The sequence below is a fragment of the Epinephelus moara genome, chromosome 6 (assembly GCF_006386435.1).
Source record: "Epinephelus moara isolate mb chromosome 6, YSFRI_EMoa_1.0, whole genome shotgun sequence".
Taxonomy (NCBI): Eukaryota; Metazoa; Chordata; class Actinopteri; order Perciformes; family Serranidae; genus Epinephelus; species Epinephelus moara.
The window spans coordinates 31,429,125-31,444,748 of record NC_065511.1 but is presented as its reverse complement, the minus strand read 5'-3'; the positions used below and the strand labels follow the sequence as shown (position 1 = coordinate 31,444,748).

The window sequence follows — 15,624 nt, the reverse complement described above, 5'->3', positions numbered from 1 at the left end:
CCCATACAACCCCACTTCAAAAGATCTAAACTGTCCTTTTAAAATACATCTTACTGAATACTCCTGTCTCATATTGTAACTGTAGCAGCTGGGTCCCCATGCAGTACTGCTCCACATTCTGTTCCACTACCGTTCTTACTCATGCAAGCAGAATAATGCTGGTACGTAACAAGGAATTCATATTTACATGGTGTTAATCTGATTCCAGCTTTGTTGAGTTAATCCTCTTCTGAAAGATCAGGGTTGTGTTGAAGCTTAGTTTCAAAACTCTCACGAGCTGCTGTGGAAAATCAGAAATCTTAACACCAGGTTTGTCTGAGTCTCTCATGTAGACTTACTGAAAACTGAAGTTGATGTAATGTTAAGGTTTACTCTAAAAGGTGTATAAAAAGAACTAAGACTTATTTTTTTCAAACTTTTTCAAAAAGTCCAAATCACAATAAACAATCTTGAACTTAAGTCTGAAGCCTTGTTCAACACGAACTCAGTGCAAATGTTATTGACTGCATTCAAACCAAACAATGTGGCACAGAAGTAGAATTAAATAAATCTTTATTGCAGGACATTGATAGTTGGAGCAGCTATGCAGACACATATGAACAAGAGGAACGGCACAAGTTTTGATCATGCACATGTGAAGTTAGAACTTTTTAAGCCAGTCCAAGTTGGGTCCTTTTGGTTCACTTGGATGAGAAGGGACATCAGGCATGTTTCCATCATCTCGCACAGGGACTGCATTGGGAACGTAAGGAAGACAAATGTTATTATTTGATCACACAGAGGTTAACGTTGCACATTGTAGCATCTTTCAGTGACACACAGACACAACCTGCTGTAACAATAAGGCTGGGTATTGGTACTTGATGTCTATAAAAATAAGTAAATATTGTCAAACCCTCTCTAGTAAAACAATACCTGTATTCCACCCTTTTGTACCCAGATCTAGAAAAAAAATGACTATTTGTATGGTTTTGTGTTATTTGATTTCATGCAACATGCAATTGGACCACTACCACAGCGACTACATCCCATACAGTCTGTGGTGTGGTGAAGTCGAGCACAGTGTATTTGAGGATGTTCAGATGGCAGTTCAGCATGCTGAGGTGCCACCACAACGTTAAAAAGTATGGCAGTATTTAACCAACCAAATGCTTCCAATCACATGATAAGTATCAAATGAAGCAGGAAAAAAGGTATCTAATGAAGTTCTCTATTGGTATCGTTTTATGGCAATCCAGCATGCCCGTGTTGTGTCTAAGACTGTTTCCCTGACAATATGGGTTTCCCCCTAAGTTACCTGACACTGAATCAACCCTTTGTCTTTCACTAACCACAGAGGAAGGTGTGACACATTTTAACAGGACGGAAGCACTTTGACAGAAGAACATCCATCAACACAACACCAGCATGGCTCGTGCAACTGGCAACTGACTTTTATGAGCAAATCAGTACAGACCACCAGGTCTGAAAAACATCAGCCACATCGGTAACAAATTCACAAACAACACACTGAGTTGAAGCATCAAGCCAGTCTTGAGAAATATCTGCGACTAAATAATGATCACAAGATCAAATGTAAACTATTTAATTTTAATCAGTGTTGACTGAACTTCGAGATAGCTCCTGAGAAGTGTGAACATGCACAACACTGCTGGTATTGGTACTGGTATCATAATTTGTTAAAGAACACCCAGCCAAATGCAAAATGATCAGTGTGAACAGTGTTTACCTGGGTAGTTGTATGGCACAGCCTCATTGATCATTCCTGTATACTTTGTCAGGGGGCTGATTACTGGAAGAGCAAGACCTGAGGATGGATATACACATTTGAGTTAAGTTTACAAACAGTATATTAATTACACTTTATATCCCACATTATAAGTTCCCCACAAGCTCTGAATATGTAGAGAGACCTAAAAGCATCACACCATAATATATTCACTATCACATGTAGGGTTTTTTTGCTTCTGGTAGCAGAGTAGCGACGTTATATATGCTTATCTAATGATGATGCTGTAATTTTGGCTATATGTAATTTAATTTAATTTCAATTGTCGAATGGAGAAACGGTAAGTGGTGTTTTTAAGTCATGTTTGGGATTATTACTCTTTAATGTGACAGTAGAGCCTTATGGGTCCAGCACTTGGCATACAGCTAACTCTCTTTCATACTATGATGCTTTTACTGACATGACGATAAATCAAGTTGTGCAGTCTGGTGCTCTCTTTCTGCCACACCAATTCTTAGCTAATGTAGGAAGCGGTTTACTACTGACCCAACAGTCCAATCCCGCAGGACACCAGGATAACAGGCTCCTTGTTCCATGCGTTTTTCAGGAACGCTGCGAGTCCTGCGGATAAAATAACAACACACAGGTGAAAACCCTCCACAGGTGACGGTTAGCTAACGTTAGCCACCGTTAGCAACACATCCAAGGTCACGTTTTTTGTTTTATTATGAATGAATATCATTGTGTTAAAATAACTCCGAGTCATCGTGAGCGTAATTTAAAAACATCACAGCATTTATTTATGCCATATAGAGGTCTTAATAGACCTAATTTCACTGAATGTTTGTACAAAAGACGAGAAACTAGCCACATACCCGCCATGTTGTCTTGTGTAGTATCAACCCAGAGCGGGTGCTCATGGGAAATGTAGTAATCACTGAATGACGTATTATTTCTGCGCCTGTCGCATAAAAACATGAGCTCATCGACGAGAATGGGAGGACAGCTTCCCCTGCTTCGCTTAATATTTGATTTTTGTAAAGTATAATGTTAGTAAACGCGTTTAGCTAACCGACAGCTAACAGACTATAGACGTACACACAGTCTATAGATTGTTATTATTAGACGGTTTGTAGTTCAGTTTTATCCCCGCAGGACACAGCAGCTGCTGAGCACCAGTGATTTTGGACTTAATCATTCATAAATGTAAGTATTAGTTAGAATTATAGCATGCTGCATCTTATGGTAGTCCGTTATTAATGATATAAGGGCTTTATTTACTCAGTTAATTCACTTAAAAACGTCGCTGCCCGTCCTAAGTTACCACTGATGAATGACCAGTGGTGAAAATGAACGTTAACCAAATATATTTACTCAAGTACTGTACTTAAGTACAATTTAACGATACTTTACCCCTGTCTTTCTATTTTATGTTTCTATATACGTCTATTCCCCTACATTCAAGAGGCAAATATTGTACTTTACCCAGCAGAACATAAAGTAATTAAAATTAGCACCACCTTAACTAGCTGCAACATTAGTGACGCTTTAATGCATCACTACTTATGATTAGAAACAGTTATATCCATTGATGAACTTAAGGGCATCATAAAGAATGTGGTGATAGAGACATGTGCTTGTTTTCCTTGTGAGGCCACTATGCATGAATAGTTGTTATATCGTGGATATTTGTATTTTATGTTGTATTTGTTGCATTTTATTTTATTTTATTTAGTTTTGATTGGCTGCTACCTAAGATTTTCAATGTCAATGGGACTTCCTGGTTAAATAAAACAAAAATAAAATACATTTGTAGTATCATATATATATATGGTTTTAAAATAGGGAATCCTGCATACTGAGCACTTTTACTTTTGATACTTTTAAGTATATTTCGATGCTAATAATTTTACCTAAATAAGAATTTAAATGCAGGACTATTTCACACAGTTGAATTGCAACTTTTTCTTCTTCCACGGCTATACATTCCTAAAAATGATCATTAAAACTGGCAGAGGTATTGTGAATTTGTACTCATATATATTTTATGTGCATAAATTATTTTATAAAAGTGTTTTTTATAATAACAGAATCTTCTCTCTCTTCTTCTCTAGATGATGGAGGATTTCTCTGGTTTGGCTCTGCCTCCTCTGTTTGGAGGACACATCCTGGAGGCGGAGCTGGAGCCTGGTGGTGTGGAGCTGGGACCAGGAGAGGTAGTGTTAATTTTAATGGTCAAGGTAATGGTGATGCTGATGTGAGTCATCGAGTAGCCAGTGCTCCCTGTGCCATAAAATGAGAAGCATTGCACATACTGTTATGTAAAAGTGCCAAATATTACCAGTTTCAACACAACCTCTTTGCATGGATTGGCCTAAAAAGCCAACATCTCATTGAAATATGCCATCAGTGTGACCTATGCACGCCACAATCTTACCAAAATCTTATTTCGTAGTTGTGACAGACACTTCTAATTATATTGTATTATATTATCTAATTATATTTGAGTTTAGAGTGTTTTGTGTAGCTGTGGTCAAATGTATGTAGCTTAGTGGGTGCAGCAAGGATCTGCTGGGGTTGACGGTAATTTCTGACTGGTATCATATGCGTTAATGACACAGAATGGTATTTCAGATCAAAGTAGGAACACAATGACACCATTATTTTGCAGTGTAGATGTCTGTAATGTGTTTTTTTTGCACTAATAATACTGCTACACTATTAGGCAACACAAGTTAATTGTAGTAGATTAAGCGACTGATTTTTTGTGACAACTGTTCCATTTGAAACGCACTGAAAACACTGACATTTTTTCTCTCCAGGTGGAGCTGGGCCCGGGAGGCAATGAGCTGCTGGAGAGTACAGCACAGGAGGATGAAGAGAGGAGAGCTCTCGATAAGAGGAAATATCTGGCTCTGAACAGGAGATGTAAAGAAATTGAACAGGTGTGAGCATGCATATAAGTGTGTTAGAGTAAGAAATATGAGTTATATTTGGGTTTATTGTCATTTAGTTCCTAATTTCTTACATCATTTCTAGCCACAAACTTTTTTCAAACCAACACTTATCGTTAACAAGATTGTTGTAGGTCTGCAACTGCAGGCGCACAACAGGCTACTTTTCAGAAATGTGTTTTTTGTAAGCATTACTAAAAACATTACTTACAAAGCATTACTTAAAATCCCAATTCAACAATCACATATTAGTCTAGTACTGATATTACTTTTTAAAGCTCATATCAGCCAAATATGATAGTGTATCTGTGGTCAGTTCCTCCCTTGCCACCCTTTCAAATGTGACATTTTTTAGGTGAATCAGAAGATTCTTGGTCGCCTTCATCAAGTACAAAGAATAACACGGCGCTTGAAGAAGGAGAGACGGTAAAAGACCCCATTACAGCAACTTAATTTCTGTGTTTTCCAGTTGATGGCCTGTCTGTTAACCTTCTGTTAATCTTGCAGGTTTCTCATGAAGACTTTAGATGCTCATGGGGACGACTACAGAAACGCCCAGCTCACCATACTTCTAGAGGTGAGAATGAGATGAACAAGTGGCTGTATGTGATAGTTTTAAAAGAAGAAAAAGATTTAGGCGGGATAAAATTATATTAACTTACAACAATAGCAGTTGACCATTGGTGGACTAATCTGTGGAGAGGCTGGGGCAAAAATGTATGCCCCCTTAATTGGAAGATGAAGCATGTGAGCACAGTGTAAAGTAAAATAATAGACACAGATATACCTGTGTTTTCTTACTATGGCAAGTCAAAATGTCCACTGTGGAAAAAAGTTATCAAGGTCTTTAATCCAGATTTTGACACAGGACCCTTCAACAGGACAGGGCCACCAAAACAGGTAAATAATGCAGAACTCCATTTTGTTGATATTCAAGTTCAGATGACCAAAACCCAACACACACAGCCAATTTTGGGCTTGGATCCTCTTAGGATAAACACCTGTGTATTAGCAAGATTTTGGCAATGATTCAAGGATGTGATTGGATACGATTCAAGATATTGTGCTATATTGCAATACTGTAAGCAAGGCAATACAAAGCCATTTTTAAAAAAATCTAGTTTTAGAAAAACTGTTCTAGTATAAGAACCACATTATGATATGTGCGATCACATCTGTGGGATCTGCACCTGTATTTAGCACAGTCCCTGCAACATCTAACATCATTACACTACTTTTTGTGCAATCTGAGCAAAGGAATTAAAATTGCCTGTATATGTAATTCTTGGTTCTTGAGGTAAAAAAAAAAAAAAAAAAAAAAAAAATCAAAAATTGATAGTGTTTGTGGGAAGCGGTACCTGAAAACAAAACATAACAATGTCATACTCAAGTGTATCAATATTCTCCTGCACCCCTATTAGACTATCTGGGCAGTTACCCAGCCAGTCTGCTGATCTGTTTGATGTATTATAATAAATGAATGTGCTCATGCTCGTTTAATGCCTTTACATTTTAAATTTTTTCCTTGTTCTTTTTTTCAGGATGAGCCTGGAGCTCATTTTGATCCTGCTGCTGCTGGAGTGGAGGATGAACGGCTCAACGGTGTCTCTGGCTCCACTTTGCCTGCAGCAATGCATCATGTTGCTGGACCAAAGAGGAGGAGGCACCGAATTCAACGGCAAGAGAAGGATAAAGACCAACAGGTAGGTGAAGATGGACCACTGCTGTCTCTTCCAGTGTATCAGTACAATGGTCAGTTTACAGTGTGTGTGTGTGTGTGTGTGTGTGTGTGTGTGTGGTTTGGATGAACTTACAGTTTTGGATGCGTGGGTGGTTTAAAATGCAGATAATTGTCAATAAGCACAATTGATTTTCTGTTGACTTAGTTTCTGCTTCTCTTCCCAGACTGAACCAGACATGTCAGTGTTGGCAGAGACACAGTTTGGAGAAATGCCCAGCCCAACCTCTCTGTCTCACTGATCATTGCACTGCAGCCCTGGAAATGACATTGATGAAGGAGCACCCAGTTTCTCTCATGTTCAGTAGATACTCTGCCTCTGTTCAGCCAGGTGTTGCACTATTTGTAGTTTTACTTGAACATTGTAAACACATTTAATAAATGTAAGATCAATTATTCACCTGGTACATAATGTATATACATTTGTTTTGTATATTAAATCATTTCTGTTGTCATATTTTGTACTTAGAGTTAATGGCAACACATAATTATGACTGACTGTGCAAACTATCGTGGACAGCCTTGTTTGGTAAATATCTGGCAACCTAGATACAATTATTGCCAGGTTGCAAACCTGTGTTATAAGTGGCTTAACAATACATTCCTGGATACTATCAGTGATTTAATGGTTTATGATTTTATTTTAGTAACTGCTGAAATAAACTGTCTGACTGTTTTATGACATGTTTTTATGTTTTTTTTAAATCTTTTTTTCCATTTTAAATGTTTCCAAATATTTAGAAAAAGCCTCCTTATGCATTTTATTATGTTTGCTGATGTTGACCAGAGGCCGACAAAGATTTCACTGCTGTTATTCACGTTCACATCTTCATCACCAATTAATTCATTTATTTATTTATTTTTTTGCTTAATTATGTTTCTTTAGTTTAGAAGTTGTTCACTTTCAGGCAGAATTTTAAAAAAAAATCACAATTTCAGGTCAACTTGGAATTTTATTGTTTGTTTTCAGCATGAATAAAACTTAGATTTATGGAATGATAGACGAATTTAATATTTAAAATAAAAACGTATAATAACCTACATGAAAATATGAAATGTTTTTAGAAAATACTGTAATTGTCTAATTTCCGATGCAGTTTTGGTTTTGTGTCGATCATAACTCATCAGACGGCTGAGCCAATGGCAGAGCTCCAGTGCAGCGGATGTCTCCCAGTGACGGGCGTGAGCTCCGTCCAATCAGATCTCGCAGATTAGGTTTAGGGCGGGGCCTAAACGCGGAGGTGGGATTTTAGCTACCGTCCATCTTCAGCTACATTACAGTGAGCGAGCTTGTCGAAAAGAAAACACAATTTGGAAGTAAAGAAGACTTTCTGGAAATAGTTTTGGCTGTATTTGAAAAAAGACAAACGAAAGCCCATACCCTAGGTAAATGTCGTAAACAAATATAAATCTAAATGCTCGGGTTGACCCAGTTTCCCTTTTTCCTAAATTTGGCTAGCTGGCTAGCTAAGCTGCTAGCTAGCATTTTATGCATTAGCTAGCCAGACAGTTAGCCATATTAGCTAGCAGGTTAACGATTACAACGGATTCTGATATATTGTGCCTTTCACAATGCAAAACCACAATATAAAAGCTATGCTGTACCCCTTAATAATAATGCATGAATATGACTTCCATCCATCAATATGCGCTGTGGTACTTGTTTTGAAACGGGCTAGTTGGTAACCGAGCGAGGTGGACGAGCTAAGATACTGGCTAGTGTTAATGTTAGCTTAGTAACGTTAGCAGGCTAATTTTAGCTGACAACCATGTCACTCATATTGGTAACAGCAAGATCAGCCACGTTCAGGAAAAAATAACGATAGACAAACGACTAAACAAAAGTTCTGGTATGAAGTGTGCTTGAATTTGTCAGAGATAACGGTATTTGTGCAGCTAACGTTGACTGACCAGTTAGCCTGAGTTAACGTCAGTCCCACTCTCTGGGAACGATGTACTGATTGCTCTGTTGAAGGGATTTGTGTTTTGTTTGAATGCACTTTTGATTTTCTTTACATAGCAAACTGTGTGACAGACGGAATGTGGACATTGTCGTAGTCAGAGCCATGGCTGACAAGAGAAAACTACAAGGTAAGACTGTTAGTGAAACTTATCAGTGATGTTTCATAGAATCCATCACACTGTCCAGCCTCACATCCTGCACAGAGACTCAGACTGACTAAATCTTGCAAAGTCTTTCCTGTTGCATGGATTAATACGCTGTGATGTTGGACCACATCTTGTATCTCCACAGGTGAGATCGATAGATGTTTGAAAAAAGTAGCTGAAGGTGTAGAACAGTTTGAAGACATCTGGCAAAAGGTAAGAGATCTTTGCATCATGCATTTGTTGGATGCACCGTTTCTAAAATCGCAGCTGCAAAACATAAAATTTCTCCTTTATTTGTCTTCATTTTAGCTTCACAATGCAGCCAATGCAAACCAGAAGGAAAAATATGAGGCTGACCTCAAGAAAGAGATTAAAAAACTACAGGTAAGAGAAGATGAGCACATAATTTCCTTTACATTGTCTGTTTACATGCGCTTTTCATTAAAAATGCATGTATTTGAAGTTGATCATTTGTGTAAATATATTCACTGTCTGTCCTCTTTCCAGCGATTGAGAGATCAGATAAAAACATGGGTGGCCTCAAACGAGATCAAAGACAAAAGGCAGCTAATCGAGAACCGCAAACTCATAGAGACGGTATGGGTCTCCATCTTCTCTCATTTTAGGTTTATTGTTTCTGTGAAGTATAGCATCTTGGACATAGTCATTAAAATCAGTAAACTTAACAAGTCTTATGTGATTTTTCTTTTCTTAGCAAATGGAGCGGTTCAAGGTGGTGGAACGTGAAACAAAAACAAAAGCCTACTCTAAAGAAGGCTTGGGGCTTGCTCAGAAAGTGGATCCAGCTCAGAGGGAAAAAGAGGAAACGGGACAGTGGCTAACAGTAATACATCCACTATTACCTGTTTAACATTTTGGTTCCCTGAAGTTGTCTGGATGAAGTTTTGAAAAAGATGGTCAAAAGCTAAAAACAACTTACAACTGTTGATGAATGATTGAGTGAATCCACTAATGCTCTTTTTTTCTGACCTCTTCCTCACTGCAGAATACAATAGACACTCTAAATATGCAGGTGGATCAGTTTGAAAGTGAGGTGGAATCCCTATCAGTACAGACGAGAAAGAAGAAGGGCGATAAAGATGTAAGTCGTCTCTCATTCTTTTCAGGGATGCATATTTCTGCACACTTGAAAAAAAAAAAATTCCTCAGGGTATCCAGTGTAGTGTAGTGCTACGTAGTCTGGTAAAAGTTTGGCTGAAATGTATGTTTGAAACCAAATGCTCGTCTTCTGTATTTCATGTAGAAGCAAGATCGTATTGATGAGCTCAAGCGGTTGATTGAGAGGCATCGATTCCACATTCGCATGTTGGAGACCATTCTACGAATGCTTGATAATGACTCAGTACCGGTGGATGCCATCCAGAAGATTAAGGATGATGTTGAATACTACATTGATTCCTCGCAAGACCCAGACTTTGAGGAGAATGAGTTCTTGTATGACGACTTAGACCTGGAAGACATCCGTGAGTAGACACTATGGGCTGTTAAGGCCCAGACACACCAAACTGACATCAAAGAGCTAGTGGTTATGAAGGTTGACTGTTGTGTCGCTTCATGTCATCTGTGTCTCGGCCAAAAAGTTGCACTTGAACACACCACAAAGACTACAGGCAACGACTGACCAGCATGAATGTTCTGTGCCTGTTTGAGAGAAAATAACTCCATAGCTGCAGGTGACAGTTGCATTTGTCATTCAGAAAGGGAACTCGAAAGACGGGGCAGATTCAAGACACTAGTTAGCTAGTTAACACATTAACAACACAACTCGAGGCTTAAAGAACAAAATATATTTGTGTGCTAGCGAACAATAACACAAACCACTATAAACCATTTCTCCTAAAGTGCTCATGTTTCTTTCAATCTCACGCCCTTTTGACTTGAGTTGTTTGTTTGCTTTCTCTTCTCATGCACTGATTCGTTTACACAGAACAGCAAATAAGAATGATTCTTCTCACCGACTGGCTCCACTGCTGGTCAAAGATGCTGAATCGGCTAAAAACAACTGACAATGGTGGACTAGTGCCAAAGCAAATCTAGGGTAACAGAAGCTAACCGACGACCTGACATTGACCTACTGCTGACTGTCTGCTTGGTGTGTCAGGGCCCTTAAGATGAGGCTTTTACTCAGACGTCTGGTTGGTTTTATTAACAACATCTGGCGCTTGTCTCTGTCTTGTCTTTCTCTTGCAGCTGCAGCATTAGTTGCAACTTCTCCGTCAGGTCAGGGCAATGTGGAGGATGAGATGTATCTTCACTCCAGCAGCACTCCCACTTCCACAACCTCCTCTTCACCCATTCCTCCATCCCCAGCCACTTGCACTGCTGTAAGTTCTTACGTCTGTACTGTTAAAACTTGGGTCAGTGTGATAAAAGGATGCTGGGTAGAAAAAGTACATTCTGACACAATGTTTCACATATACGTTTGCATTTTGTTAACCCTTCTACAAGCCTCATTGTGTTGTAATCCACTGACTAGTTTGCTGAATCAACATTTCAAAAGTGGATTGTCATATCAAGGTATCTCCTCCTATAGGAGAACTCAGAGGACGATAAGAAAAGGGGACGATCGACAGACAGTGAAATTAGTCAGGTGAGAGGCTCTCATCTGTACTGTGCAAGTAGATGAACAGTTTAGTGCAGCGCTCTTCACCCTTGGTCCTGTAGAGGCATGGAAGCTGAAGGGTTCTCATGCACTGAAACAGAGCAAGCTTTTTCTCTGTGGGACCATGGTTGGAGATTTCTGATATAGTTTGTATCATCATCTGCATATATAGGCGTCCATAGTTCACAGTAAACTCCTCGTACACTTTATACAGCTGTGGTTACCCTCTGGACAGTTTTGTCTGAAATGCCTTTTTCTGGTGCTTTTTCATTTTCAGTCACCTGTGAAGAACGGCACCCCATCCTTGCTATCTTCCTTCTCTTCCTCCACCACCTCTGGGTCCTCCTCATCCTCCTCCCTCGTGTCCATGGCGAGTGTTGTCGGAGGCATTCCCGCAGTTCCCACAAGCAGCAGTCTTATAGGGAGCTTCAGCAGTGCGGTGCAGCAACATCAGCATCAACCTGCACAACAGCAGCAACAACCTCAACCGCCAAACCAACCGCAGCAGCAACAACAGCAGCAGCCACCTCAGACAAAACCCTCTGCCCCTTCAAACAACACCCCCAGCCCGCCCAGCAACCCTCTACTCCCAGCCTCAACTGCTCCCTCTCTCCCTACACCCAGCACACCCAGCTCATCAGCTCCTAACTCTCAGTCTCAGCTCACATCCGTGCCCTCCCCGGCATCCAGTTTGGGACTCGGGCTAGGACTAGGATTGAGCAAAATTGGCTTGACGGGGACCAGCAGTGCCAACCAAATGTCTGGTTTAGGGCTTGGTGGCCACCCCTCTCCTTTAAACACAATGGCAGGGCTCATTTCAGGCTCCACACCTGCCCCTTACGCTCAGGCAGCAGCATCAGGAGGCTTGGGTTTGAGCAGCACCACCCAGTCCAGCATTTCAGTAGAGAGCAGCACTTCCATTCCCACCTCTGGCTCCAGTGGAGTCACCACCAACGGGGCGGGGATAGGGCTCGGTTTGTTAGGTTCCAGTCCGGCCCACAGCTCTTTGAGCGGGAGTATTATGGGTCTGGTTCCTGGGCAAAATGTAGCCCCCGGTGCCTCTCAGGTGCCCCCGAGTCCTGTCAGCACTACTCCCGGAGTAGTTGGCATGATGGGTGGCAATGGAGGAAATGTCGGCGTGGTTGGAGGAGTAGGGGTAAATGCAGCTCCTGCTAGACCACCAAGTGGACTAAAGCAAAATGGAAGCACAAGTATGTTAACTTGTTGTGTGGCTCTTGACTCGTCTGTTTAAGTCAATGTTGTTGTCTCATTCTAAATTTGTCTTAACTTTTCCCCCACCTGTCCTCAGGTTACAGTGCTGTAGTGGCAGAGAGCTCCACAGAATCAGCTCTAAGCACACCGAGCCAGTCACAAAGCAGCCAACCCTCGTCTCTCAGTTCTTCAACCAGTCAGCCGTGAGTTATTTGTGTGTTACTTCATTGCTTCTTCTTATTCTTTACATAGTAGTTGTTAATTTGTCTCCCTGTTGTTCCCGCTGTACTTGCTGCAGGATGGACAATGGTCCCAGTTTAATCAGCTCCATCACCCTGCCTCCCAGCTCTCCGTCCCCCTCGTTCTCAGACAGCACACCTGGAGGAGGGAGCCTTCTCAACGGGCCCCACTCCTACACACAGGCCTCTGAAGCGCTCAAGGTAAGGGACCGAAACAGTGAGATAGACTTAAGCCTCGTCTCCACCAAGCAGTCCGGTTCAGTTCAGATTGTTACAAATTTGAAAGGTTATTTTTGCGGCTTTCCATTGTCAAAAGTTGCTGATGGTACCATTTGAACAACTCCCTTCCATCCTGTATTCTGGTTACCCCTTTGTTAAGATACCTAGCACAGTGATCCTACGTTATTAGGTGAAACCAGAAACACTGAAGTCTGTTGATGGAGACAATTGTCAGTCTTGTTAAAGAAGGACTCACTGCACAGATCCGGTATGTGTTTGGTGGAAATACGGCTGTAGTCTTTAGTCGGAATCACATATTGGTGTAATTAAGTAGCCAGAATTTGAGGTGTGAAACAGCAAGATTATTTGCAGTCTCTTCAGCTGACTCCAGCTGGGTGTGGCCAGGCGGATTTTGCAAGTTTGGCACACTGTGCGCCTGGCGCAGCTACTCCTCTTTCCCACCTCCGTCCCTCCTACCTGCACAAGTCGGAAAGAGGGAGGAGAGAAGGTGTGGAGTGGGTTTTACACACATCACACCAATCAAATGAGCCCCTCTCCTCGCCCTTAAATGCGCCGCGCGAAGGCGTAATGAGAGTTTACTGGCAAACAAGAAAAGCAAGCTGGTTGAGATTATGAGACAGATGTCAGACTGTTGGATAAAAAGCTTTCTATACTAATTATTACAGAGTATCTGCTCTCATATTGCAAAAAGGGAGACTTCTGATCACTGTATCCTGATATTACACCATCCAGCATCCCTTACTATAATGCACATGGATGCTCAAGATTGAAAAATGATCCACACAACTTGATTATTTTCACATGACCCAGTGGCGATGCTGGCATTGGTGGGTTTGAGGTGCTTCTTGTTTGGTGCATTACTGGAGCACGTTGATGTGCTCGGCTGTAAATAGCATTATTAGAATAAGCCTGGCTGCCCACAAACCTCTGTTCTGGGCCTCATTTATACCAAACACAGAAGCCCACACTCACTCAGTGCAACATTTAGATTGAAATCATGTCATGCCAAGATATATTTGGACTTACTAAAGCGTATGCCCAATTCTCATTCTCACTGCAAGCGCTATGAACAATGCAGTGTTGGACAATGTATCAGTACAGAATGTATTATAAAACTATTGATCATTGAATGTGATATGGTGTGTGCTAGAAAACATTTATTACTATTTATTTAGATCAGCTGCTGAATTTAGTCTCTTTTCAATGCATTTCCCAGTGTGTCTAATACATATCATTGTCGATACCTGTTGCTGGATGTGGGTGCATCATTTTAGGCAGGAGGTGATGTTTCAGTGGAGGCAACTCTGACTGTTGTATATCAATATAGCAGCTGTAATAGTTGGTTCTCATGATTTGTTTTCCCTTTTTCTTCTCAGGCCCCTGAGCCTCTCAGTTCTTTGAAGGCGATGGCTGAGAGAGCAGCGCTGGGATCAGGTCTGGATGGAGAGATTTCCAACCTGCACCTAACAGACAGAGGTCGGAACGGTCAGACATTTTTTTTTCTACACATAATTTGTGAAGAATAATGAGCTCACAATTTTACTCTGTAAAACCTCTGTCACTTGTACACTGACTAATTACTGAGGAGGAAGGGACCTTACATTTGTGATAACTGGCTGATGTTTTTACTCCAAAGCACTTTGCAACAGCTGCAATAAGATAAGATGCTATAAGATGTTATAAGATAGGATAAGATTAGGTAAGATGCATTAATATAAGATAAGTTAAGATAAGATAGTATAAGTCTTTATTGATCCCCAGAGAGTAAATTCAGGTGTTACAGTAGCACAAAGATGGATATAAGTACAGATAAATGGAGATAAAAACAAATAAAAAGAAATTAAATATAGAATAGGAAGAAATAAAATAAGAACTATATAATGATAATAATTATCTTTATTTGTAAAGCGCTTTTCAAACAGAGTTACAAAGTGCTTTACATGTCAATAATTAAAACAGAAAAGACATGAAAACGACTTTAAAAAAACTGATAAAAACTTTGGTGTATAAAGACTGAGGAAATAAAAGTTTAAATGAACTTAAAACTCAAGTAAAATCAGGAAAGGCTCTCCGATAAAAGTATGTTTTAAGAAGGGACTTAAAAGAGATCACTGATTCGGCCGCCCTGATTTCCTCAGACAAATTGTTCCAGAGCCTCGGGGCCTGACAGCAAACGCTCTGTCCCCTTTAGTTTTCAGACGGACCTCTGGAACAGACAAATGACCTCTGCCGGAGAACCTCAAAGTCCATCCTGGCATGTACAGTACTCGGAGGTCGGAAATAAAGCTTAAAGATAGGCCATGAAAAGCCTTAAAAGTAATCAGTAAAATCTTAAAATCTATTCTAAAAAGCCTGTTCTAGGCTGAAACTGGAGAGATGTGATCACGTCTCCTGGCTATTGTAAGAGTAGAAGTAAAAATATGAACCATACCAGAGCAATTAAAGACAAAGTTACAGGGTAAAATGACACACAATGAATAATGGCAGCGAGTCTAGTTATATGTAAACAGCAAACACCAGAATACTATATACTATGACTAAGTAATGATACGTTGGGCTCTAGTTTCGCAGACCGGGCGCGGCGGGGGCGCAGCGCACCTGTGCTTCGCCAACTAGGTGTGGCCAGGCGGATTTTGCAAGTTTGGCACACCGTGCACAGCTACTCCTCTTTCCCACCTCCGTCCCTCCTACCTGCACAAGTCGGAAAGAGGGAGGAGAGAAGGCGTGGAGTGGGTTTTACACACATCACACCAATCAAATGAGCCCCTCTCCTCGCCCTT

General features: G+C 40.6%; 3 protein-coding genes across 5 annotated transcripts in view; 2 read left to right on the top strand and 1 right to left on the bottom strand.

Moving 5' to 3' along the window:
* Window positions 1–535: 535 nt before the first annotated feature.
* On the bottom strand, window positions 536–2,711 carry ndufa3 (NADH:ubiquinone oxidoreductase subunit A3). Its single transcript, XM_050047875.1, has 4 exons — window positions 2,605–2,711; window positions 2,276–2,350; window positions 1,730–1,807; window positions 536–732 (listed from the first exon to the last, which is right to left on the bottom strand). The coding sequence occupies exons 1-4, from the start codon at window positions 2,705–2,707 to the stop codon at window positions 641–643; spliced, it is 348 nt and encodes a 115-aa protein (XP_049903832.1). The 5' UTR covers window positions 2,708–2,711; the 3' UTR covers window positions 536–640.
* Window positions 2,712–2,795: 84 nt separating this feature from the next.
* Window positions 2,796–7,103, top strand: tfpt (TCF3 (E2A) fusion partner). Its single transcript, XM_050047868.1, has 7 exons — window positions 2,796–2,935; window positions 3,844–3,945; window positions 4,552–4,674; window positions 5,039–5,109; window positions 5,191–5,260; window positions 6,225–6,386; window positions 6,589–7,103. Exons 2-7 carry the CDS (start codon window positions 3,844–3,846, stop codon window positions 6,661–6,663), a joined length of 603 nt encoding a protein of 200 aa, XP_049903825.1. The 5' UTR covers window positions 2,796–2,935; the 3' UTR covers window positions 6,664–7,103.
* Window positions 7,104–7,667: 564 nt separating this feature from the next.
* The window catches only part of cnot3a (CCR4-NOT transcription complex, subunit 3a), a 13,422-nt gene continuing 5,465 nt past the window's right edge, over window positions 7,668–15,624 (top strand). Inside the window, exons 1-14 of one of the 3 annotated variants that reach the window (XM_050047830.1) lie at window positions 7,668–7,807; window positions 8,442–8,512; window positions 8,676–8,743; window positions 8,840–8,914; window positions 9,038–9,127; window positions 9,246–9,374; window positions 9,537–9,632; window positions 9,795–10,014; window positions 10,742–10,875; window positions 11,085–11,141; window positions 11,431–12,364; window positions 12,463–12,568; window positions 12,664–12,805; window positions 14,221–14,320. In XM_050047830.1, coding sequence (XP_049903787.1) covers window positions 8,488–8,512; window positions 8,676–8,743; window positions 8,840–8,914; window positions 9,038–9,127; window positions 9,246–9,374; window positions 9,537–9,632; window positions 9,795–10,014; window positions 10,742–10,875; window positions 11,085–11,141; window positions 11,431–12,364; window positions 12,463–12,568; window positions 12,664–12,805; window positions 14,221–14,320 — 2,176 coding nt within the window. In that variant the 5' untranslated portion in view covers window positions 7,668–7,807; window positions 8,442–8,487. Of the gene's footprint in view, window positions 7,808–8,441; window positions 8,513–8,675; window positions 8,744–8,839; window positions 8,915–9,037; window positions 9,128–9,245; window positions 9,375–9,536; window positions 9,633–9,794; window positions 10,015–10,741; window positions 10,876–11,084; window positions 11,142–11,430; window positions 12,365–12,462; window positions 12,569–12,663; window positions 12,806–14,220; window positions 14,330–15,624 lie in introns of all 3 variants that reach the window. The other 2 variants (XM_050047829.1, XM_050047831.1) reach the window with 2 other exon arrangements.

Coding starts and splice junctions, on each gene's coding strand:
- ndufa3 (XM_050047875.1), bottom strand. CDS start 2,707: ATGTTTTTATGCGACAGGCGCAGAAATAATACGTCATTCAGTGATTAC. Junction 2,351..2,604: donor TACACAAGACAACATGGCGG/GTATGTGGCTAG, acceptor TTTTATCCGCAG/GACTCGCAGCGTTCCTGAAA. Junction 1,808..2,275: donor CTGCGGGATTGGACTGTTGG/GTCAGTAGTAAA, acceptor ATCCATCCTCAG/GTCTTGCTCTTCCAGTAATC.
- tfpt (XM_050047868.1), top strand. CDS start 3,844: ATGATGGAGGATTTCTCTGGTTTGGCTCTGCCTCCTCTGTTTGGAGGA. Junction 5,110..5,190: donor CGCTTGAAGAAGGAGAGACG/GTAAAAGACCCC, acceptor TTAATCTTGCAG/GTTTCTCATGAAGACTTTAG. Junction 6,387..6,588: donor AGAAGGATAAAGACCAACAG/GTAGGTGAAGAT, acceptor TTCTCTTCCCAG/ACTGAACCAGACATGTCAGT.